The sequence below is a fragment of the Chiloscyllium plagiosum genome, unplaced genomic scaffold, assembly GCF_037043375.1.
Source record: "Chiloscyllium plagiosum isolate Xiang-an unplaced genomic scaffold, Cpla_swu_hap1 HiC_scaffold_2, whole genome shotgun sequence".
In the NCBI taxonomy this organism is placed as follows: domain Eukaryota; kingdom Metazoa; phylum Chordata; class Chondrichthyes; order Orectolobiformes; family Hemiscylliidae; genus Chiloscyllium; species Chiloscyllium plagiosum.
In genome coordinates, this window is record NW_028270140.1 from 131,250,719 (window position 1) to 131,277,113 (window position 26,395).

Genomic DNA, 26,395 nt, shown 5'->3' on the forward strand with positions numbered 1-26,395 from the left:
TTAAGGTCTTCATACTCTTCTTAAAAGTGTAGTACCCAAGATTAGACAGTAGACTCCAGCTGGAGTCAAACTGCTGTCTGATATAGGTTTGGCATAATTTTCTGTTCTTTTTCCCTGGCCTCTCTTCATAAAGCTCAGCATCCAATTTCCTTCATGAACTTTTGTGTTAACCTGGTTTGCCTTCAAAGATCCATCTGCAACACTTCTCTCTTCTTATACCTTTGTCCCTCCCATCAATATTTCACAAGAACTTGAAAGGATGCAGAAACAATTTACAAGGATGTTGCCAGGGTTGGAGGGTTTGAGCCAGAGGGTGGGGTTGAATAGGCTAGGGCTATTTTCCCTGGAGGCTAAAGGGTGACCTTATAAAGGTTTATAAAATCATGAAGGGGCATGATAGGGTGAATAGCAAAGGTCTTTTCCCCAGGGTACAGGAGTCCAAAACTAGAGGTCATAGGTTTAAGGTGAGAGGACATGGGTCAAATGCTGGCAAGTGGGATTAGATCAATTTAAGATATCTAGTTGGTATGGAAGCATTGGACCAAAGGTTCTGCTTCCATCCTGTACATCTGTCTGACTCGAAGAAGCCACTCGGATGCCTTTATGTTGCCCTATAGGATCCCTAGGCTCTCAGACCTCTCAGCCAGCGCTTCACTGGGTGTGTTTGGTGCAGAATGCAGCTCCTCTTCCAACCGCTTCCTCTCTGCTTCCAGCCGCATTAAGTCATCCCGGGAGCATTTCCGCAGGGTCACAAACTGCAGTTCCTTCAGCAGTTCTTCCTTCTCGTTAATCAGCATCAGCTTGTCTCGCTCAACATCAAGCATCCCTGGCCAGACATCAGAGTCCAGCTTTGACAATTCAATCTTTATGTTTGCTATTCTGAAATAAAGGAAATGTAATAAAAACATTGTGTTATTACAGCTTGTCTGTCTTACGTTACCCGAAAAACTCATATTAGTTGTACTTTTGCACATAGCTGAAAAATGTGTTGCTGGAAAAGCGCAGCGGGTCAGGCAACATCAAAGGAGCAGGAGAATCAACGTTTCGGGCATAAGCCCTTCTTCAGGATTCCTGAAGAAGGGCTTATGTCCAAAACGTCGATTCTCCTGCTCCTTTGATGCTGCCTGACCTGCTGCGCTTTTCCAGCAACACATTTTTCAGCTCTGATCTCCATAATCTGCAGTCCTTACTTTTTCCTTTTGCACATATCCAAGAAGTGCAGATAGATAGGCACCTACAAATAAGAAGCGCAAGTATGCCATTCTGCCCCTCTTGCCCATGCCATCATTCAATAAGATCTGATTTTACCTCAAACTCCATATTCACCAGTCTCTAATAACTACTGACTCCCTTGTCAATAAAAAAATCTTTCTACCTCTTCCTTAAAACGTTTCAATATCCCTGCTTCCACTGCTCTCCGAAGAGATTTTCAAAGACTCACAACCCTTTTAGAGACAAAAACGTCCTCCCCAACTGTGAGGAATGGGTCATCCCACGGAAAGGTTGTGAAAGTATAACTAAGTGAGAAAACCCCAAAGGACAGAAACAGAAAAGATAATTAGCTGGCTAATACAGGCTGAGAGAATAATATCGTCTTATACCATGGGCAGCAATACAAGAAAACAGAGCATTTATGAAAAACTTTGGAGTGTTTGCAGAATTTATTCTCTAGTTTCTAAAATCTGTCAGGGAATAACTACATTCACAGAATCACCAATCTGTGGGTTGGTAAACAATTCAGATTTTTTTCCCCATTCACAGTTAATGGGAAGGAAGGTTCTGCAGCCTATGACAAAACAGAAATTCTCAGCAATGTGAGAATGGGACTCCTGGAGATTGGTGCAAGTCGTCAAATTGATGAGTACAACACTGTCACCAGTCTGCATAATTAACAGAGATCTTATTTGTTTGGAATCTGTGTCCTGTCCCCTGCAATCACAGTTAGCTAGGTCAGGGTCGGAAAGCACTGGCTAAATCTCTCGCTCCATTTTAAGCATCAAGTGTAGGGAAGTGGAGAGGCGGACTCTTGAAAAGATCTTATTGATAACCACCAATGGAAAGTGGATAAAAAATTTCCGTTCCACCCTGACCCTCCTGATGAAAAAAAATGCAACAAAAGATGCACAAAACTGTAAAATTCACTGTCGAGGGAATATCTACCTTCTCTTTGCTTCTTCATACTGAAGACTTAGCCGGACCTTCTCAGCCAGATTGGCTCGGCTCCTTGGACCAATCTAGAAAAAAATATTTAAATAAAATTTGGTGACATACTCTTAAAATTCTTTCTCTCTTTAATGTCACAAGTTTTTTGAGAGAATACTCAAAGCAATTGTGCAATAGAAGACATGAAACAGCCCATAGTCGTGTTTCAAAACTTCGAGTACAGCATTGTTGTTGCAATCAAATTCCAGATGAAATCAATAAATACCTGGTATGGTAGCTGGTTTCAAAGGTGTGCCAATTTTTACATGGCATGGCTGAACAAACACTATACTTGCATAAGAAGGATAGCAAATATCTTGGCAGCAACAATGGATGCAGGAGGATAATGAGACTAACACAGAAGAAAGCCTACCTTTATGTACTGGGACACTGGCTCAGTTATATTCATAACTTTCAGGGTCTCAATCCCTCACCCTTCATATTCATTCACTTGTACCCACCCCATGATCCCTCCATTCTCTTTTTCATTTGCAACTATACAAAGAGAAAACTTTTCAACTGATAAGCAGGTATCCGTTTTTATTTCCAGATTGCATTATTATGAATGCTTAACTGAGCTCCAAGGCTGGAAATTAACTCAACCTTGTAGGAAACACTGACACAGCTTATAAGGGAATACTAGCTTTCTTTGATCAAGATCCTTATTACCTTATTAACATAATCATTCTATGAAGAGATTTTTTTCAATGCCAATTTTTTTTATGCAAATATCGGGGTGGAAAATGAATTCAAGCTTTTGGAAGTTGTTACGAAGAACACCATATTTGATGATAGCTTTGTGAGAAGGTTAAAGGGCTAATGCAATGCAAAGGGAATGTTAACATAGAACATAGAGCAATACAGCACAGAACAGGCCCTTCGGCCCTCAATGTTGCGCTGATCTGTGAACTATTCTCAGCTCGTCCACCTATGTTATCCCATCATCATCCATGTGCTTATCCAAAAAATGGATGTTTTTCTTCCCCCTCAGGAATAGAGGTCTGCCAAAGTTCATGACTCCTGTGCATCAGTGTGATCCATAGTTCTTAACAAAATGGCTCCAACACCATCCGAGGTGTGTGTGTGTGTGTTTGGTGTGTGTGCGCATGCGCATGTGTGTTTTAGAAATGTCCTCTCTTGCAATGGACCTAGCAAGGGCTGGAATGCAGCTTGTGGGTTCATTCAATGTCTGAACTTATTCTTCTCCAGCACAAAACTACCAGATACAAGAAACAGGATGGTAACTTTGAAATTGGATCAAATGCATCATTTCTAAAGACCTCCCAGCTTGACTTGACACCACAAGAGTCCAAGTTTATGATCAGTTTGAAGTGTTAATGTCAGGATTTGACAAACCATGTGAATATTGCTGGTTAATTGCCCAATAGCAGTAAGTCATTCAACTTCAGTCTACTGACTAAATGTGGTATAGATTCCCCATTTTCCCACCACTGGTGTGAAGTAGAAGAAGCAAATGCTAACATACAGGTTATCAATGGCTTATTAACCCAGTGACGGTATAGAACAAATACATGGCCCCCAACAAGTCAACAGAAATACTGTTTATAATTATTAATTCAAAGCTAACTAGCTCATAACTATTTCTATCCATTTATTATTTGTACACTAGGTCACATAATACAGTATTTTCAATTAAGTAGTGTCGCAAAGTAATTGCATTTTCACCCTTGGGTTATGAAGCCTCTTCACGTTTGGTCAAACAGTTGCAATGAAAACATGATAAAGTCAACTGGGGTCGATCTGATCTGAAGTTGGCAAACATCACATGAACTGAGAGTCCTTCCAGGGACTGGCCTTAAAGCGATTAAAATTTCTACTCAATTAGCATTCCAGTGAACAAAATATCAGATCATGCCTCAAATCTATGCCCTAAGCTGTTTACTTTGAAGCTTGACCTGCATATGACTCGGATTTATCATCATATGCTTACAATGCCATCAGCAAATGCTCCAGTGATCAGATAGCAAGTTCTAATTGTAATAAGGGTGCAAACTTGGCTCGAGGGAACACGTTGCTCAGACTGCTTTCTGAAGAAATTAATTTCATACATAATCGGATAACAAGTGAGGGTAAACTACCTCCTATCTACAACAAATATATAGTGTGTCAAATGGATTGGAATGTCAGCAGAGTGTGCCTGTCAGAAAAAATATATGCAACTCCAAAGTCCTCATGTGGCTAATGCCAGCACAGGATTCCAAAGAGACCAGCAGCCCTTGAGTGACTTATGCGTCATGTACAGCCATGTCCTCGGAGTGGGCAGGCTCTTCGCTTGCAATGTATCAAAGCTTCATTCTGTTCTCATACAAAGTTGTGAATTTGCCATATTTTCCAGACAGAAAGAGTATCAGGAGCAAACTCAGTGGGGTTGATTTCACTTCTCCCAGTTTATGGATGTGAGGTCAATTATTCCCAGGTTTCTGTGATTAACTACATCTGCTCAGGCTACAAATTTAGAACATTATCATTTTCTGAAACAACACTCTTTCTGGAACAGAGCCTGCTAAAGTTAACTGAAACAACTATCAGGAAGCATCCGTTAAGACACTGGGTTTGAGTTATGGAAAGAGACTGAATAGGCTGGGGCTATTTTCCCTGGCATGTCGAAGGCTGAGGGGTGACATTTTGGAGGTTTATGAAATCATGAGGGGTATGGATAAGGTAAATAACCAAGGTACAGGATCCAAAACTAGAGGACATAGGTTTAGGGTGAGAGGGGAAAGATTTAAAAAGGGACCTAAGGGGCAGTGTTTTCACACAGACGGTGCTGTGAATATGTAATGAGCTGCCAGAGGAAGTGGTGGAGGCTGGTACAATTACAGCATTTAAAAGGCATCTGGATTGGTATATGAAGGGTCAAGAAGAATATGGGTCAAATGCTGGCAAATGGGTTTAGGTCAGATGGGATGGTTGTTCGGCATGGATGAGTTGGACGGAAAGGTCTGTTTCCGTGCTGTATGACTCTGTGTTCAACTTAGTTGGTAGATCCAATTGTGCACGTGTGTGTAAAAACAATGGAGGTGCAGGAGGAGAGATTGACAGATCAAGACCTGCAAATCATAACTAATGAAGAGTTACAGCTAGGCGGAGACATTTTGGGACTTTTCCAATAACAATTTGCATTTATGATTAGATTAGATTAGAATAGATTAGACTAGATTCCCTACAGTGTGGAAACAGGCCCTTCGGCCCAACAAGCCCACATCGACCCTCCGAAGAATAACCCACCCAGACCCATTTCCCTCTGACTAATGCACCTAACACTCTGGGCAATTTAGCATGGCCAATTCACCTGGCCTGCACATCTTTGGACTGTGGGAGGAAACCGGAGCACCTGGAGGAAACCCACATAGACACAGGGAGAATGTGCAAACTCCACACAGACAGTCACCCGAGGCTGGAATCAAACCTGGGATCCTGGTGCTGTGAGCAGGAGAATTAAATGTGATTCGTAAGCTTATAGAAAGCTGTGTTGAGTTTTACAGACTGAACGGCCTGTTCCTGGGCTGTAACATGGGAACATTTGAAGGGAGTAGGCCATTCAGCCCATTGAGCCTGTTCTGCCATTCAAACCAATCATGGCCAGTCATTCACAGCAATTCCTTTTTCCCATACCAACTGCATATCTCTTCACCTCACAGGTATGTAGAAATCTGTCAGTCCCACCTTAATCAGACTTATTGATTGAGCTTTCTTCACTCTCTAGGGTCAAGAATTTAACATTCTATGATTCAGTCACAGTATGCCAAATGAAGGCAGCGTGAATTGCTTCAACATTACAATGTTGTGAATACTGAGATATAGACCATTAAACTAGACGGGATTGAGGTTCACAAGGAGGAGGTGTTAGCAATTCTGGAAAGTGTAAAAATAGATAAGTCCCCTGGGCCGGATGGGATTTATCCTCGGATTCACTGGGAAGCCAGGGTGGAGATTGCAGAATCTTTGGCTTTGATCTTTATTTCATCACTGTCCACAGGAATATTGCCAGAAGACTGGAGGATAGCAAATAATATCCCCTTGTTCAAGAAGGGGAGTAGAGACAATCTTGGTTATTATAGACCAGTGAGCCTTACTTTGGTTGTGGGTAAAGTGTTGGAAAAGGTTATGAGATAGGATTTATAAGCACCTTGAGATCAAGTTGATTAGGGATAGTCAGTACGGTTTTGTGAAGGGTCAGTTATACCTCACAAATCTTATTGAGTTCCTTGAGATGGTTATCAAACAGGTGGAGGAGGATAAAGCAGTTGATGTGGTGTATATGGATTTCAGTAAGACAATTTGATAAAGTTTCCCGTGATCGGCTATTGCACAAAATACTGAGGCATAGGATTGGGGGTGATTAAGGTGTTTGGATCAGAAATTGGCTAGCTGGAAGAAGACAGAGAGTGGTGGTTGATGGCGAAATGTTCATCCTGGAGTTCAGTTACTAGTGGTGTACCGCAAGATCTGTTTTGTGGCCACTGCTGTTTGTCATTTTTATAAATGACCTAGATGAGGGTGTAGGAGGATGGGTTAGTAAATTTGGGGATGACAATAAGGTGGGTGGAGTTGTGGATAGTGCTGAAAGATGTTGCAGGTTACAGAGGGACATAGATAAGCTGCAGAGCTGGGCTGAGAGACAGCAAATGGAGTTTAATGTGGAAAAGTGTGAGGTGATTCATTTTGGAAGGACCAACAAGAAATAAAGAGTACTGGGCTAATGGCAAGATTCTTGGTAGCGTAGATGAGCACAGAGATCTTGGTATCCATGTATATATATCCCTTGGAGCCTGCTCTGCCTTTCAATAAGAATATGGCTGATCTGATTATGGCCTGCACTCTACAATCTTGGCCATCCTTGACACAATTTGACTTCCTTGCTCATCAAGAATCTGTGTAGCAGTAAAATGAGCAATTAAGAGATTAAAGGAACATGAATAAACCTACTTATAAGTCGATTAGGCACCATTGCAATCCAGAGAAAGTTTCAGGTGTCAAATTAATTTGGTTGAATTAATCAATATCCCTAACTTGAACTGATTACATTATGTAATATAAAGCGAACAAATGATCAAGCTGAGAATTAGCACATTATGAACTAGAAGATGGAAGTGTGAAACAATTTAAGGCTGACTGACTGATCAGGATATTAATGTTCAGGTAAAAAATGTGATGTTTAGCATCAACATTTCAGTAAGTGTAGTATTTCATAATCAGATAAGATCGAAGGTATGGTGTCCGAATGATTCTAGTTCTGAACTAACTACCCATCAGTTCAAAACACAGCAGATCGCACAACCAAATTCCATGAATCAGAGAACTTGTGGCCAGCATCAGGAAAATAGGCAGTGAAAACTGTCAAACTGTGATTAAACAAATGGGAATTTGCCACCTCTAGATGTGACCCCAGTCTTACACTGTCGGACTGACTTTTATTATCGTCATGAAGGAGAGCTGGGTAATAAGTGCCTTGTGAAGAATGGTGTACTGAGGACAAGAAGACCCAGGGATCCCTTCGAGGCTAGGCCAATTCTGTGCTGGAATAGCTACAGTAGGGTCAAGGAAACCAAATCCCTGCTGTAAAAGCCCTTACCAAAATTAGGTTTGATTCATGCTGGAAGACCTAGGCAGGGATCAAGAAAAGAACAGGGGCAGAGCAGGGTCTCTCAGAGGGCAGTACTAATCAAGCAGATCTGATAGATAGCAATTCTCGTTGGGAGGTCCCCAGAGAGTAGTCTTCTTCATCAGGCAGATGGAAGATGGACCACAAGGAGAGGAGGAAAATCGAGGGAGGAGATTCCTCACATCTCGGCTACAGAGCAGGATGCTAACCCCACCACTTTATCGAGATTGAAACATTCTGTGCTCACAGCCTGTTTGTCCTCTGATATCCCCAATTATCACAGTTGTTTACTTTTCTTTATCTAAGTATCTAGGTATCATATCTAACCTGCTGCTTCTTAACAAACATAATAAACTAGCACAAAATTGTAACAAATTCTCAGCTGCCTATATTGGTAACTGTGACCATGAACCCCTAAAATCAATGTCTATTAAATTTGTTTCTTTCTCCACATATGTCACTGGACTAGCTGAGTCCTTTCATCATTTTCTGGTTTGTTTTCAGTCCTGACTATGTCCCCTTAAAGCTGTGACTCATAATTATATTTAACTTAACCTCTCCCTCATACAGTTGCTTGGTCATGGAGAACTTGATTGCTCAAAAAGGAGACAAGCTGTTAAAGTTTGTTATGTTGACCTCACCAGAACACATGAAAGAATACCAACAATTTATACAGCATGAGGAACAGGGCGCTATTGCCAACTCTTGTATAATATTTTATTGTTTCCTCTCATTCATCTACTTGGCAGATCAGAATTTTCTAACCTATTGTCTTGCATTGCTTGAAAGCCAGAAGGAACTTTGGTAAGTAGGTTGACTTTAATCAACATGATCTCTGGTGAACTATTAATCTGAACATTTATTCCTCTGCATGCTTGCAATCTTTAACTGACAGTGATGCCTTTCTTGTATCCATGTAAGTACTTTACAAAAATTGTGGGAGAGTCAAGTCACCAGCTAAAAATTGTAGTTGTCACTTTTTAGAAGAGCTTTCTTTTAAAGTGTGGGACCCAACACAAAAGAAGACACTGGAATTCATAACGTTAAGCACTCACATCACCAGTGATGTCTGTTTGTGAGCCAGCATCTAGGCACTGCCTGGAGGTAGAGAGGTGGGAATTCGCTGCATTCGACAGCAAGTCTGACTCGAAGGTTCTCACACTCTGGCTGGAAAGAAATCGATCCTTCAGTTTGGCAAGACTCTACAAAGGAAGAATCAAAGAATAGAAAGACTTTACTAAGGACGTTCACAAACACAATATTTGATAAAATAACTCAGGTGACCATTGTTACAAATGATAAAGTTTACAGGACAACTATGTTTTGGAATGTTTTGGTAAGAGGAATAGTGAGCTCATACTAAGAGACACTCAGAGACAGGCTGATGTAATCTGGTTTCCATGGGAAAACAAACTGAATTAGAAACCGAACGGGGGACAGTGTTTCACAGTAACTCAAGAGTAAAAAAGACAATGGTTTTGTGTGGCACAGATATTGGGAGAAAAAGAGAGAGAGGGAGAAAGCAACTATTGCTCTGCAGAGAGGCAAAGAACCAGCTGCTGTGAGAAGCAGAGAAGAGCAGTATTGTGTTAATAAACAGGCAGGATGCTTATGAGGTACAAGGAATCATCTCGCTTGAGGACTGCAAGACTCTGACTGCATGGAATCGCTTTTCAAGAACAATTGAAAGTTTCAATTGAGTCCGGCAGGGGAAGTGAACATGCTAGAGAACTGGGCATTGCTTTGGATTTGTCCTTGTCAAGCAAGTTCATCTCCAAGTCACTCACCATTCTGACTTGGAAACATATTGCTATCCCTTCAATGTTGCTCAGTCAAAATCCTGAAATTCTCTTCCCTTTAGCATTGTGGGTATACCCATAGTAAATGGACTGCAATGGTTTAAGAAGGCATCTTCTGAAGGGTAGCTAGGCATGGGGAATTAATGCTGGCATGGCCAACTAGGCCCATGTCCAAAGTATAAAAAAGAAAATTCCAGAAATAAGGTAGACAGTTTTGGGATATACTCAATTGCATTAACTAGTTAATACAAAAAGTACTTTTTCTCTAATTTGTTTCCTGCTCCATGAGGTTTGATGCAGTTTAGTTTTTTTTTGATATAGTAAAAGTCTCAAAACATCAAATCATCCTTTGGATTATTTCTGGCTGTCGCTGGGAAATTCATTCCGTTTTAAAAGTTATTAATCTCTGTGGGGATCAATGAGACCGGTCAGACATTCGATCGCGTCTCTATATTCAATGATTTTCTGGATAGTACAGCGTCTCCATCTGGTATAAGTCCAGCAGGAGTATTTTATTGAAGATGAAGGAATACTTCCCCTTACCTACTTTACTGTCTTCACCCCATCTCTGCTAGGCACCCCAGAGAAAACAGAACGCAAACAAATCTGATGCAAGTGCCTGGGAAATGTCTGCACAGGATAAAGAATTTAAGGGGCAACCTAGAAATTTGGAGGAATTGTTAGGATTTTCTACTTTCCCCACGCCACAATGGTATCTGAACTAGAGGTCTAAAAGGCTCTAAAACGCTAATCTGTGGAACATATCCTTATGTATGTTCTGGGGAGACATTTTGGAATGGAGAAAGTGCATTTGACATTATTTCAAAGGATGATCTTGGAGAAGTAGATGGTTTTGGCCAGTCAGAAGCAGAAATAGATAACAGACAGTATACAAATTACAATGTCAATATGCTGAAGCAAAAGGTTACAGCTTTTAGCAATTGACACAAAATGTAAGTTTCAGTTTACAAGTCTAAACTCCTCCAGTACCTGCATCAGATCCTGTTTCTCTTTCTCACCAGTACTGATGGCCTTCTTGATGGTTTTCAGCTCACTTAAGATGGCTTTGGCTTCTTTCAGCTCATAACTGCTCTGTCCTCCAGACATCTTCCGATCAATTCTACAGCAGAATAAAGAGAGAGATTGATTGAATTTCTGAAAAGTAGATGAACAAGATGAGAATCCAGTTAAAGATTCATCTCCTCTGTGCAGCACAATGGCTAATATGAACATATGAGCAAGGAACAAAAGTAGGTCACTTGGCCCTTTGAGCCTGCTCCACCATTCAATAAGATCATGGCTGATCTAAGTCTGACCTCAACTCTTCATTCTTGCTTATCTCCAATAATCTTTTATCCCTTTTGTAATCAAGAATCTATTGAACTCTGCCGTCACATCCATGGTCTTTTGAGGAATTCCAAAGGCTCTCAATGCCCAGAGAAAAAACAGTTACATCATCTCTGTTTTAAATTGGTGCCTCTTTATTTTTAAACTGTGACCTCTAGTTCTAGATTCTCCCAGAAGAGGAAAATTTCTTTCAACGTCCACACAGTCAAGTCCCCTTCCTTATGTGTTTCAACAAAGTCATCTCCCCATACTGACCAGACATGCAGGTTTCCAACCACGCATTTAAAAAAAGAAGTGTGGCCTGGTGGTTCAGTGGTTAGAACTGTTGCCTTACAGTACCAAGGACCTGGGTTTGATCCACCCTCAGGTAACTGTCCTGTGTGTGGAGTTTGCATATTCTCCATTCTGGAACCCCCAGAACTCAAATCTCAAAACTCTGTGAGCATTTTAAGAGAAAAAAAAGCTTCAAACGTCCTCCCCGCAATTTGGTAAAATTAAAAACACAGCGATGATATTCAGAGCAGAAAGAGTGGATGGTAATATGAGGACTCGGTGGTTGCAAATTGGTTGGTTTTGCAATAACTTTAAGCTTTAGGTGTACTACTGCAAAAAACACAAAAACCTGACCTACCAAAAGCCTCACACAGCTGCCCATTGTTTCCCTGCAGTATTTTGTTGACAATTACTCAAACATATTTTGGATTCCAATCAAGCTTGCCAGCCAGTAAACCATTTCTGACACTATAGCATTGTTGGAGAAAACTAATAGAAGCAATCTGCCTGACTAAACTTTAACCAGCTCATACATAATTGTCTCAATCCTATTGCGGTTCTTCATTGTTAATGCCAAAATTCCACTTTGTCCCAGTTTTTATTGTTTTCAGTTAGGGAATGCAGATTCCTGGAGCCAAACAACCACCTCCTCATTTGCTGATTTTAAGGCAATTAGTTTACAGCTTAATCCATAGAGGGGACACCTCTGAACCACCTGCAGCATTGTTTTGGTCACCCCAAGGACAGTCGCAGTTTCCCAGTAGGCCAAAGCAAGCCAAAAATGTTCATTACTACACACCATGCGATTCTTCAGTGCAATAACAATTTTTAATTTATACCTTAACTGTTGTGAGGACTTGGGTGCACTCGTTTTTCTGGTTGCTCATGTAGGAGAAATGTAGGCTGGGAGGGGACATACAGGTAGGACCAACACAGTCAACCTACCTTAGTGCACATTCGCTCAATTAATCAGAAATATATACAGGCAGTCATACAAGGAAATCCCCCAATATAGGTGTAATCAAACAAAAAAACCAAAAACAGGGAACAGATGGATTTTTAAAAGGTTAAAGCATACACTCTAGTTGAGCATACACACTCAAAGTACTCTAGCTTACAACAGCTGGCTAAGTGATTTAACCTTGGACCCATCTTCCTGTTCCAGTGACTTAGCTGGATGTTAGGTTATGGAGCAATGCCTGAAGAAGAGAGAGGAATTCTCCTGGTGTTGTGATAAAAAATGTTCCTTTAGTCAGCACTCTTAAAACTAAATTACCTGGTCATTCAGCTCACTGCTACTAATGATGATCTGGTTATCATACTCACCTACACAATACCAGAACTGCTGAGTAAAGTACTGCATTAAAAGTTTGTATGGATACTTTGGAGAGATGCATTAAGGTTCTCTTTAAATGCAAGTCTTCCACTAACATCCAGACAACTGTCCAGAACTCACTCATTGTGCCCCCAAGTTATCTAACTGAAAGACAGTAAAGCACAAATGCAATGATTTATTTTTTAATGCTATAATATCAATCAAATTAAAATAAATACCTTATTTTAAAGAGGCTGGGTAAAGCCATTTCTTCACCACCATTCCACTGAAATAATAATGCACAGATACAGCAGGAGGCAATGAGATCTGTGTTCTGGAATGAATTTTCAGCATGGACACCACTTTCAGACTCTATGTTGATCAGCTACAATTCTATGTTTGTTTCAATGTACATACCTCAAGTTAAACTGGAAGTAGTAATCTTAATTTATAGCTAACCTCAGGAGGCTCATCCAGATAATTACAATCACTGCATTGCAATTCCAGTAACAACTTGCATTATGCAAAATGCTTTCAAATACTTGAAGTTTCTAATCTCTGTTATCATCATTTAGGAAATAGACTGGAAAGGGGTCAAATGTGATGCCAGTTTATTATGAAATGGCATATTACATCTAATTTCACATTGACCTAAGAAAGCCTTTTTTTAATGGAAAGCATACAAAATAGGCAGAAGCTTTGACAGGTTCATTTACGGTATGTTGACTTTCAAAACATACAAGGAGATTTTTGTAAAATATGTAGTACTCTATTTTGAAGTAATTATTCTCTGCTTTGGGTTTTAAATTCCTCCATTCTTGAGATGAATGAGGGCAGGCCTCAAATGATATTTCTCCCTAAGGGACTGCCCTATGTGCTTAGCCTCATATGATTAAAAAGTCATTGTGTGGGGAATTCTGTGAAAATCTGTACAGCTTTGCCATGCTGAACATTTAGCTTATCGATTTCAACATCTTCTTTGTGTTTATAATTACTTAAATTGAGGAACAGCTTTAAGATATGAATAAATTGTTTTAAGTATGGCATGATGAACTTACTCCTGTAGTGTTTCAAACCCTTGCTCTTTGTACAACAGTTCTTGTTTCATCTGGGAAAGTTCTCTTTTCAGCTTATTTACCTGTAGAGGAACAAATTATAAAAACAAAGTTTTCTAACTGAAGGAAAAAATCACTGGGTAGACCTAACAATCTTTTTGTAGACACAAACATGGCTTCCAATTTACGACCAACCCAATACTGCTATGAATAAAAACAACCTTCCTTCTCATAAGACTGAAAGGGACACCTGAATACTTCAAGAATCCTTGCTGCTACAAGTCCCATGTGTTGCACTGGTATACACAACTCTGCCAGCAAACTCAGTCTATCAGTACATCATATACTCATATAAATGGGGAGGTGATGGCCCAGTGGTATTATTGCTAGACTGTTAATCTAGAGACCCAAGTAACATTCTGGGAGCCTGGTGGAGTAATTTGAATTAAACTTTTAAAAAATCTAGAAGTCTAATGGTGACCATGAAGCTGTTGTTGGAAAAATCCATCTGGTTCACAAATATCCTTTAAGGAAGGAAACTATCATCCATACCTGGTTGGCCTACATGTGACTCCAGACCCACAGCAATGTGGATGACTCTACTGCCTCTGAGCAATTAGGAATGGGTAATAAATGTTGGCTTAGCCAGCAATGCCCTTGATGAATGAATGAAATATTTTACAATTGATCAACATATATATTGGGTACATTTGTTGGATCCTTGTAGGAAAGAATCCTCATAGGTTGTGTGATTTGGAGAACTGGACCTAAAAGGTTTGCAGCTCTATTTCTGATTAAGGGGGTAAAGGCAGGAAAGCAGAGTTGAAGTTTTTCAAATCAGCCACAATCTCATTGAATCAGATACGATGGGCCGAATGGTCTACATCTGCTCCTACATTTAATGGCCTTCTGATCTGTGCTCGAGTCAATTGTGACTACCCTTGTGAAATGCAGGCTTGCTGTATGTATGCTTAACTCAGTACGATTAAGTCAGTCTGATTTCTTTCTTTAAAATTAGATGTTAGGCCATTTGCTTTCAGTGGGTTAACACCTCAGTCATTCAGAGTGGGGAATCTGGAATCAAGCAATTTAAATATTTTTATGCTAACATTATTCATATTGATTCCCAGCTTGTGTAGATGGTTCTTCAGCTTAAGTTATGGTGAACGTAACATAGACACACACATCTCACTTCAGTAGGTGTTTGAAGCAGCTGGCTATTACCCTGGATTTAATCGTGTCTCTGTCTGTGCTCACGCAGACCTCCTCAAAACTATACAAAGCTCTTGCTGAGTAAATGCTGCATGTGGAACTCATTGAGCACATTTATTCCTGGGAGAATTTAAACCTTTTGGGAAACAGGTGAAAAGCGGTAGGAGATTTGATGGAGTATTTCAGGTTACTGAAAGTCAAAAAGCCAAGGCTAACTGCTGAAGTATTTTTGGATGTTAGCCTATAAACTGTCAGCCAAAATTATTAAATAACTAGGTTTGAGATCGCTGCCTCACAACTTCTCAGTGAAACTTCTGTTGAAATCAAATTTCTTCAGCATCTGTTATTCTTACCCGGATCTTTGTCGTTGATATTTCTGCCTTGAGGATATCAGGGTCATACTTTGTACTTGATGAAGATCCTGAGAACACTGCAAAAGAAACAGTGAAAACAAGTTCAAAGTTGAAATTTGACTCCTCATTTTAACTTAGCAGTCAGTCACTTCATTTTTCAAATGTGTGACAGCCACTGTTAAAGTTAAGAGATAAAAAGATCAAACTGGGCTATAGGTGCCAAGAAGCGGTAACCCATAGAAAACAGAAGGGCTATGTGCCAACCAGAACACGCTGAAGCACAACACCATCTACCAGTGCTGGTGGTCAAGTGTGGCAGCTGGGAACTACATTATAAAGAAGAATGTTCTGCAGTTGTACAGCTCTCCAATTTTGATTCTAAAAGCTTGTATCATTGCAAATATGTATCGCCAACACTGATGGCTTGGCATGGAAGCACTATGAAACACTTGAACTAAATTCCTCAATATTACAGAAACACAGGAACTGGAGTAGGCCATCATCCTCTTGAGCCTTCCCTGCTACTCAGTATTATCATGGCTGATTGAACACTTCAATGCCTTTTATTCATCCCATAATCCTGTCTGCCCTTGGTAATCAGAAATCTATCGAGCTCGACTTTAAACAGACTCAAAGACTGAGCCTCCACAGCCCTTCATGGTAGAGAGTTCACAACTCATGGAGCAAAATAATTACTTCTCATTGCCAATCTAAATGGTATCCTCCTCATTTTTAAATTTTGCCCCCAGGTTTAGACTCCCCAACCAGGGGAACATCTTATCTAGATCGACAACGGCTATCCTTTAAAGGATTTTGATAGTTTCAATGAGGTCACCTCTCAAATCTTCAAATCTTTGCAGGCTCAGTTTTCCAATCTCTCTTCTTAGAGCTGTCCCAACATTCCAGGAACAAGTCTGATCAAACTTTGTTGCACTCCCTCTATGGCAATAATATATTCCCTGAGATAAAACTATAAGACCATAAGATTTAGGAGCATTTGGCCCATTGAGACTTCTCCACCATTCGATCATGGCTTCTCAATCCCATTCTCCTGCCTTTCTCCATAAACCTCAATCTCCTTACCATTCAAGAACCTATCTAATCCATGCCTTAATTGCACTCAACAACCTGGCCACCACAGCCCTCTGCAGCAATGAGTTCCACAGATTAATCAATCTCTGGCTGAAGAAATTCCTCCTCACCTCAGTTCCAAAGAGTCATCCCTTCTCACTGAGGCTATGTCCTTGGGTTCTAGTCTCTGCTAACAGTGGAAATACCTTCTTCACTTCCATTCTATCCAGGTTTGTCAATATTCTGTAAGTTTCACTGAGATTTCCCATCATCCTTCTAAACTCAATCAAACACCAAGACTCTTCAACTGCTCCTCATATGACAAGCCCTTCATCCTGGGATCATTATTGTGAACCTCCTCCGCACCCCCTTCAAGGCCACCACATTATCGTTTAGATATGGAACCCAAAACTGCTCACGATATTCCAAATGTGGTCTGATCAGAGCCTTATCTAGCCTCAGCACCACATTTGCTCTTATATTCTAACCCAATTGAAAGGAATGCTAACATTGCACTTGACTTCCTAAATACCAACTGAACCTGTGTGCTAACCTTAACAAAACCCTGAACTATGACTCATGAGTCCCTTTACGCTTCAGATTTCCACAGCCCTTCTCCATTTAGAAAATAGCCAATGTTTCTGTTCTTCCAACCAATGTGCATAACCTCACATTTTCTCATACTGTAATTCCATCTGCTGTTTCTTTATCTACTCTTGTCGGAGAACAAAATGACATACAGGACTCCAGATGTAACCTGAGCAGGCTTTTACACAACTGAAGCAAGACTTCATGACCTCTGTACTCAATCGTCTTGGAAGGTTAGCCTTTAAGGCCATCAATGCCTTAAACATTGTGGTTAGCTTTCAATGCCTTATCGACAAGGCCACCTGGGTCGCATTGTGCACCTCCACTTTCCAAACTCTGACTATTTCAGAAATACTCTGCACATCTGCTTGTTGGAAGCACAGCCAAATGGCATCAAATCAACCTCAGGAGTCTAACATCACTTTGCTGGGTAAATAAAACACTAGCAAAGCCTCTTTAGTTTATCAAGTCCCATGGTTTTTTAAGCATGTAGCTCAACATTGAGCAGGCATTCACAAAACAAAATTCACATACTGCAACAGCAGTAACAACAATGCTGATGGATGACTCACACCATGAATAAGGTGCTCTTCAAATAAAAGAAATTGGTGAAGAGGAAGGAAAGGATGGATGGAGACCTAATAAGAATGTCATGGTCGCATAAGTCTGAAGTATTTTCCTCATTCTCTGTTCTCATGCATTTTTCATTGCTCTATCTGAGTGTCACAAAGTAGATGGTGGATGGACTTTCAGATAGGGAGTTTTTTTAAAACATGTGTATGCTTTCCTTTTCCTTCCTACCAACTGTTCTCCCCCCTTGATATCATGGGCTCCTTGATTAAGTACAGGCCAAATGGCACCAGTCTCCCATTGACCATGACTAACTGATAGGAAACAGCAGGTACACAACCAAGGCAGTCCTGTTCTCACCTGAAGCCCATATATTTGTAGTCCCCGCCACTCTCACTAGATAGCAGTAAGATGTAGAGATTCACTATTCCCAAGCTAACCAAGAGAGTTGAGGCCAATTATAGCATATCTCCTAGCTATGGTCATCACAGGGAGATAATTGCCTTGAGACTCCCTTGGTCAATGCTCAGCTTTCTTTTGCTCGTTCACAGGATGTGGGCATCACTAGCTAAGACAGCAATTGTTGCTTGTTGTTAATTGCTTTCAAGAAGGTGCTGGTGGGCTGCCATCTTGAGCTGCTGCAGTTTATGTTTCAGATTCATTGACTACACTACTAGAGCAACAGCTCCAGGATTTTGACCCAGCGAGAGAAGGACTAGTGATATATTTCCAAGTCAGGATAGAGTGCGACTTGGAGGAGAACTCACAAGTTCAATTTTAATGAGCATTTGAGGGAGGTTAAGGTTATGGGATCGGTCTCAATTGTCATATGTCATTTATCTTGGATGCACACATGGGCATGAAAGATGATAATAGCTTTTATATAATTTAAAGGATTGGATCAGCAGTAAAGAGTTACAGCAAGTAGATATGCCCTTAGGAAGGGTGTCTCAGAACCAGGAAATTAAATAATAATTTGCTTTGGTAATATTTAAATTTTGGGTCAGTTCAGTTTTCTGGACTGCAGTTCTGACCTAGTTTTCTGAATAGGAAAACCCATCATATAATTTGAGAAAACATACAGCCAACAGTAAATAACTACATCAGAACCATTTTCTTTCTCAGCTAAATTGAGGTATGTAGCCTGACTGGAAATGTCATGTTAATCTACTGAGTTCTGCAACTAATGGGGATGTTCCAAGTCATAAGAACATAAGAAATAGGAGCAGGAGTAGGCCATCTGGCCCCTCGAGCCTGCTCTGCCATTCAAGGCTGATCTTTTCATAGCCTCAGTTCCACTATCTACCCACTCACAATAACGCTTAATTACTTACTGTTCAAAAGTCTATCTATCTTTGCCTTCAAAACTTTCACCGAGGTAGCCTCAACTGGTTCATTGCGAAGGGAATTTCACAGATTTGCAACCCTCTGGAAGAAGAGGTTCTTCCTCAGCTCAGTCCGAAATCTGCTCCCCCTTATTTTGGGGCTGTGTCCCCTTGTTCTACTTTCACCCACCAGTGGAAACAACCTCTCTGCTACTACCTTATCTATTCCCTATATGTTTTTATAAGATTCCCCTCATTTTTCTAAATTCCAATGAATATAGTCCCAGAAAACTCCATCGCTCCTCATAAGCCAACCCTCTGAACTTTAGAATCAATCTACTGAATCTCCTCCACATCCCCTCCAGTGCCAGTACATCCTTTCTCAAGTAAGAAGACCAAAACTGCACACAGTACTCCAGGTGTGGCCTCACCAGCACCCAATACAGCTGCAGCATAATCTCCCTGTTTTTAATCTTCATCCATCTGGCAAAGAAAGACAATATTCCATTTGCCTTCTTAATTACCTGCTCCACATGCAAACCAAATTTTTGAGATTCATGCACAAAGATACCCAGGTCCTTCTGCATGCTGCAATTTTTCACCACTTAAATAATAGTGCATTTTGCTGTTACTCCTACCAAAATAGATGACAATATTTACCAACATTGTATTCCATCTGCCAGATCCGTGCCCACTCAATTAACTTATCCATATCCCTCTGCAGACTTCCAGTGTCATCTGCACATTTTGTTCTACCACTCATTTTAGTGCTGTCTGCGAACTGTGACACAATTGACTTGGTCAGCAACTCTAAATCATCTATTAAAAAAGTAAACATTGTGGTCCCAACATTGATTCCTGAGACACAGCACTAGCCACTGATTTCCAACCTGAAAAACACCCATTTAACCCACTCTTTGCTTTCTGTTAGTTAACCAATCTTCTATCCATGCTAATACATTAACTGTAATGTCATGTACCTTTATCTTGGGTGCTGCACCTTGTCGAATGTCTTCTGGAAATCCAGATACACCCCATTCACCAGTTCCCTATTGTCCACTGCACTTGGAATGTCCTCAAAGAATTCCAGAAAAGTAGTTAAATTAGACCTCACTTTCATCCACCCATGCTGGGTCTGCCTGATGGGACAATTTCTATCCAGATGTCTTGCTGTTTCTTCCTTGATTATAGATTCAAGCAATTTCCCCACTACAGAAGTTAAGCTAATGGGCCTACAGTTTTCCACCTTTTGTCTACCTCCATTTTTAAACAGCGGTGTCACATTTGCTATCTTCAAATATGCTGGAACCACCCTGGAGTCCAATACCAAGAGTGCATTTGCTATTTCTACCACCATCTCTTTTTGTACACTGGGTTATATTTCATCAGGGCTAGGGGATCTGTCCATCTTTAGCCCCATTAGCTTGCCCAATACTACCTCTTTAGTGATAATGATTGTTTCTAGCTTCTCATCTGCCATAGCCACCTTGCCATCAATTACTGGCATGTTATTTGTGTCTTCCACTGTGAAGACCAACACAAAGTACCTGTTCAACACCTTTGCCATTTCACTTCCCATTACTAAGTCCCCCTTCTCAACCTCTAAAGGACCAGTTTTTACCTTGGCCACTCTTTATCATTATAATTTATTTGTAGAAACTTCTGCTATCTGTTTTCATATTTGGAGCTAATATACGCTCATAACCTATCTTACCTTTGTTTATAGCTTTTCTCGTGGCTTTCTGTTGATCTTTAAAAATTTCCCAATCCTCTAATTTCTCACTAATCTTTGCCACTTTGTATTAGTTTTCAAGTTGATACCATCCTTTATGTGCTTAGTTATCCATGGCTGATCATCCATTTTCTTACAGTTCTTCCTTTTCACAGAAGTCTGGAAGGATGAGTCATCAGGACATTCTCCATGAAATAAACACAGGGATCTCCTATTCTATATTGCACCTCTCTGTACTTCTGTTTTCCCAATCTTTGTAGCTCAAAAGCAATTTTACTGTGAAACCTTTCAATAAGAGTGGTTACTAAAAGCATCACTGTTGTCTTGTTTTCCTCAACTTTCTCGACTCTTCAATGTTTATTTGCCCTGTTAGCAAGGGTAGACAGAGCTGAAGTTCCACAGCCTGGGATGAAACCAAGAGAAGGGGCAACCCTGTCTTTGTGCATATCAGGATCTAGGCTGTGATCTTTTCATCTGTGGAAGCTGATTAATTGACTACATCAAGGTCTTATGGCTTATTAAGTATGTCAAGCCATTCCTAAGAGCTACAAAGTCCAATCAGAGATTGGGCAGTTCAACAACATTACCTACAGCACTGACAGTGGTGTTTGAAGTTGGGGAAGAGGCTGGAGTTTGTGGTGAGCATGCGACCCTAAAACCACTCGCTAGCGAGTATAATCATAGAAAATTCTGTGTCAGTCATCACGGGTTTTGTGGTTCCTTATGTGGCTGATGAACCCAATCCTAGACCCACATCTCTGATGAAACATTTGGCATCTGTTTGCGGGAGTTGGAAGTGATCCTTGAACTTGAGGTCATTGTCATTCCTTTTTCTGGTTCCGTTTCCATACTTCCTCTTGCCAATTGGTGTCCTTGAAGCATCATGCCCCTTCACAGAGGAGGTTCCTCTAACTTGGTTTCTTCTGAATGAGAGTCTCCCACGCGTTGACATCTAAGTTGCATTTCTTGAGGGAAGACTTTAGGGCACCATTGTTAAATTTTCTTTGTCCTCCTCTTGTGTGAGTCCTTTCCTTGAGTTGAGCGAAGATAAATTTGCTTTGGTAGTTGGAACCCAGGTATCCTGAGCTCGTGGCCAGCCCAGTGACGTTGGATTTAGATGATCATGACCTTGAAGCTGGTGCTATTAGCTACTTCAAGGTCACTGATGTTAGTGTGCCCTGTCCTCTCAGCTCACGTGGAGAATCTACTTTAACAGCACTGATGTCAATATTACTTTGAAGATATCTGTCCACTGCTTAGGCTATTATCTGAAACTTTTAAATGACTGTGGATTCATCACATGAAGAGTAGTAAGTTTGACCTCATGATCAAACGGTGTGTTAGGTTTCATTTGTAGAGGGATTGAGTTCCGGAACCGCAATGTCATGCTGCAACTGTACAAAACGCTGATGCGGCCATACTTGGAATATTGTGTACAGTTCTGGTCGTCCCATTACAGGAAGGATGTGGAAGCAGTGGAAAAGGTGCAGAGGAGATTTACCAGGATGTTGTCTGGTCTGGAGGCAAGGTCTTATGAGGAAAGGCTGAGAGACTTGGGTCTGTTCTCATTAGAAAGAAGAAGGCGAAGGAGGGATTTGATAGAGACATACAAGATGATCAGAGGATTAGATAAGGTAGACAGTAAAAGACGTTTTCCTAGGATGGTGACATCAGCTTGTAAGAGAGAGCATAACTACAAATTGAGGGGTGATAGACTTAAGACAGATGTCAGAGGCAGGTTCTTTACGCAGAGAGTGGTAAGGGCGTGAAATGCCCTACCTGCTAATGTAGTCAACTCAGCCACATTAGGGAGATTTAAACAATTCTTAGATAAGCACATGGATGATTTTGGGATAGCATAGGGGGACGAGCTGAGAATAGTTCATAGGTCGACGCAACATCGAGGGCCGAAGGGCCTGTTCTGTGCTGTATTGTTCTATGTTCTATCTATCAAAGTATACTACAGGTCACATCACTAACCAGTGTGTCAGCAAATTGTCTGGGAGGGAAGATAGTTACTATTAAAGCAGTTGTGATATTAATTGCATTTTAGCATCAGGTCGAAAGTAAAGCAGTATGTGGATAATTGTGCAATCTTCAGATCTCTGTGCAATCCTTCAATAATGAAACACTCCATGATGACAAGCATCAGGTCACTAAAAACATCTGGCTAGGGCTGATAATTGGCAGATGATAGTAGGACCATGCAAGTCCTAGTAGGACCGAGCCTAACTAATTACTCCTAATACTCAATTCCCCATCATATTGCTTAAAAGCAATTGATTACAATTATGTGTTCCAGATAATGTATTCGGTGCCTTTCAGCAGCAACCAGTCATCAATGTGAACTTCAAAAATAGAATCCCATTTTTGTTCCTGAAGCATTGTGAGTGATGCGTTCCTGCTTCAAGGAAGAAATGCAATCTGCATCTCCCAACACAGCACTGAGAGCAGAACCAAGTTGTGATTTCAATATCAATCAACAGGCCACGTACAATTCTATTACCAACAGACTAATGTATCTCTTCTCCTTTGAGAATAATGGATCACTTTCAGGAATGTAACTCAGGCATTTTATTATCAACTGGAGACTCATAAAACACATTTACACAGGCCACCTTGAGAAAACAGAAACTGATGGGATTTGAATTAACTCAGCCTCTTTGATAATTTTTCAATGGCTTACAATATGGAATCACAAATCTATTACAGTGCAGAGCCATTTGGCTCATATTTGGTCATCTTTATATTTCATCTGTAAGAATTGATGACTCAGTATAAATATAGTTAATAGGCCAACTCCACCAAATGTAGTACAGCAATGATTACAGTACAAGATAAGAGACTGGGAAATTCAAATTCTGCACAAAATTTTCCATTTTAAGTCAAAATACTCTGTTGAGTGAGATTCATGGCAGTTAGCACTTTTCTCACGCAATCTTTAACTCTTCATCTCCCTAATTATGCAATAATTGGCACCTTTCTTGGTAAATTGTGTCGCCAGAGAGAGGTGATATTGTTCGTCATTGCTAGGACCCTCCAGCTTTCAAGCTTCTGGCTCTATACTTAATGAACAGCTACATACCATTTCAGAGTGGTAGGTATCAGGAACATGCTGCTTGGGGAGATGGTAGAAGCAGATACAATAGCAAAGTTCAAGAGGCATTTATACAGACACATGAACAGGCATGGAATAGAGGGATGGGGCCATGTTCAGGCAGATGGGATTGGTCTAGAATGGTATCATGTTTGGTACAGACATGGTGGGCCGAAAAGCCCGTTCCTGTGCTTTACTATTCTATATCCTAGGTTTGTTTACAGATAGCTCCATATCTGTAGCAGTGGCCAGCAAAGAGACTACAAAGAGCTCCACAAATGCAAAATCCGGGAGACCAGGACCAGGTGAATACAAGGCATGTCTCAACAAAGAATTGATTTGAGGTCCAGAGGTAGATGCTGGGGGCAGGAATGGGGGCAGTGGTGGGGGGAGCAACCCCAGGAGGGAAACCCTGAGTTTTGGGGGGAGTGACCTGCTGAACCTCATCCTAACCCCCACCACTCAATTCTTCCCACGAGCTTCAAAACTCAGGTTGAGAACAGTGGCCTGTCGGAGACAAGGATGAGTGAGCAGCTCCAGGTTTCCCCACACCCATTCCTATATCTGCAAACATACTGCTGGGTGTGTGGGAGGTGGGATGTGTGGGAGGGGTGAGGTGTGATAGGAGGGAGGGCAACCCAGGGAATTTTATGGACCCCCGCCCAACAGGGGAGGATTGTTAAAATTCTGTTCACTGTGTACAGGAATTCTCAATAACCACTAATTTCCATTAGCCACCGAGTGGGACCCATTCTAATGCAGACTGTAAGCACAGTTCTTCAGGCAAACATTCTATAAACAATTGTTTGAAATTTCAATTATGAACGTCCAGTAAATGCTCTATTTGCCTGAAGCTCTGCAATAAGCCACATTTCAGTGTGACTCTGTAAAGTTTGAGTAAACAACAGTGTTATTAAGTTTCTGTCAGTGATAATGTTCGGTTGAGCTACATTGAATTGATGGCTCACACTTCATGAAGGATTATTTGGCAGCAGCTGAGTGAAAGAGTGTTTTCATTGACAGATAATTTCAAATATTAATTCATTCATATGAAACACTGTCACAGACACTAACCGTGAGCTGAACTGGTTCAAGAGTTTGTAAGTAAACTAGGAACACAGTCAAATATTCACTTCTTTTCTATTGATACTTACGACTGGTCCGGGAACTAGACTTGTCTTTCCAGACGTCATTGAGATGCATGTACTCGTCAATGGCTAGTGCTAGCCTTTGCTCTTTAACTTGGTAGAGTTCCTTCTGAGTGCTGAGTGCATCTTGTGCCACCATTAGGTAATCCTTCAGCATTCGCTCCTGCTCTTTCCTCCATTGTGCCCGTGGGTCCTCTAACTGCGTTGTTTCTGAATGGGTAAGAGCGATAGATTTTTCATTAATTCAAGACAGAACAGGCTTGAGGGGCTGAAAGGCCGATGCTGGTCCCCATTATTTTAACTGAGAAACATATGGATTTCTTGCCTCCTCGCACTCAGGACCTCTGGGCTGCTGGTCATGGTTATCTAATATCCCCACTTAAAAGCAGAACATTAGTGTTCAGTATGTTGAGAAAAATAACCAAACTTGACACGGTGGCCACCAAAAAAAAACTGCAAGTTACCTCACAGAAAAGAGAAAGTGAGGACTGCAAATGCTGGAGATCAGAGTTGAAAAGTGTGGTGTTGGAAAAGGGCTGATGAAGGGTTTATGACTGAAACATCGATTCTCCTGCTCCTTGGATGCTGCCTGACCAGCTGTGCTTTTCCAGCGCCACACTTTTCAACTTCACAGGAAGGAGGAAAGGACACTGAAGAGGGCACCAAATAAAACAAGGGATTCATCCTGCCTTTACCCTACTGATTTGAATGACAACTTATTTCTATAACATGCTCAAATCCAGCTTTAGTGTCCAATGCTTCACATATTATTCCCTGCCAACAGTGATGGGCACTCATAGCCTCACCCAATGATCATCAATGTTACTCAGAAACTGGACATCAAGAGGGACAAATGTTTAGTCTGGAGTGATCCCTCATTCCTCTCTTCCTTACCTCTTCATAATAGCTCAATTAAGATTAGATACCCTCCTGGGCTTTTAATATTTTGCAACAATTTAAACAGGCAAAGTTAGATCAGCCAATCGTTTACATGCCCCATATTCATGCAAACTGCAAAACAAAATCAGGCCAAAATCTGTTTTGCATTATCGTTAAGGCTTAAAATGACCCAGACTGACTCACAAGGATGATTACAATGCATGTTCCTTATTACAGCATCATCACCAATACTTGTTCTGGATCAGTGGTGCTGGAAGAGCACAGCAATTCAGGCAGCATCCGAGGACAGGCAAAATCGACGTTTCGGGCAAAAGCCCTTCATCAGGAATAAAGGCAGAGAGCCTGAAGCGTGGAGAGATAAGCTAGAGGAGGGTGGGGGTGGGGAGAGAGTGGCATAGAGTACAATAGGTCAGTGGGGAAGGAGATGAAGGTGATAGGTCAGGGAGGAGAGGGTGGAGTGGATAGATGGAAAAGGAGCTGGGCAGGTCGGACAAGTCCGGACAGGTCAGGGGATCGAGAAGCAAATGTGGCTGTGATAGCGAGTTTGTTTCAGGACATGGTTGAAGAGCTTCAGGGCTGAGGAAATGACCTGGGAGTTGCAGTGAGAGAGAGACTCCCTGAGATTCTTGTAGAGAGAGGAGGAAAACTTCTTCAAGGCAGGCATCCTTGCAAGAGGATTCGCAGTAGGGTTAAAATCAACGAGGTAAAAACAATGACTGCAGATGCTGGAAACCAGATTCTGGATCAGTGGTGCTGGAAGAGCACAGCAGTTCAGGCAGCAT

The 26,395-nt window shown here is 41.1% G+C and overlaps 1 protein-coding gene across 2 annotated transcripts in view; it reads right to left on the reverse strand.

Moving 5' to 3' along the window:
• The window catches only part of LOC122557495 (protein WWC2-like), a 242,696-nt gene that overhangs the window by 72,888 nt on the left and 143,413 nt on the right, over nt 1–26,395 (reverse strand). For both annotated transcript variants that reach the window (XM_087973644.1, XM_043705245.2), the window contains exons 3-9: nt 24,720–24,923; nt 15,183–15,259; nt 13,621–13,700; nt 10,618–10,747; nt 8,884–9,030; nt 2,161–2,234; nt 637–879 (exon numbers count right to left, since the gene is read on the reverse strand). In XM_087973644.1, the coding sequence (XP_087829770.1) occupies nt 637–879; nt 2,161–2,234; nt 8,884–9,030; nt 10,618–10,747; nt 13,621–13,700; nt 15,183–15,259; nt 24,720–24,923 (955 nt within the window). The remainder of the gene's footprint in view (nt 1–636; nt 880–2,160; nt 2,235–8,883; nt 9,031–10,617; nt 10,748–13,620; nt 13,701–15,182; nt 15,260–24,719; nt 24,924–26,395) is intronic.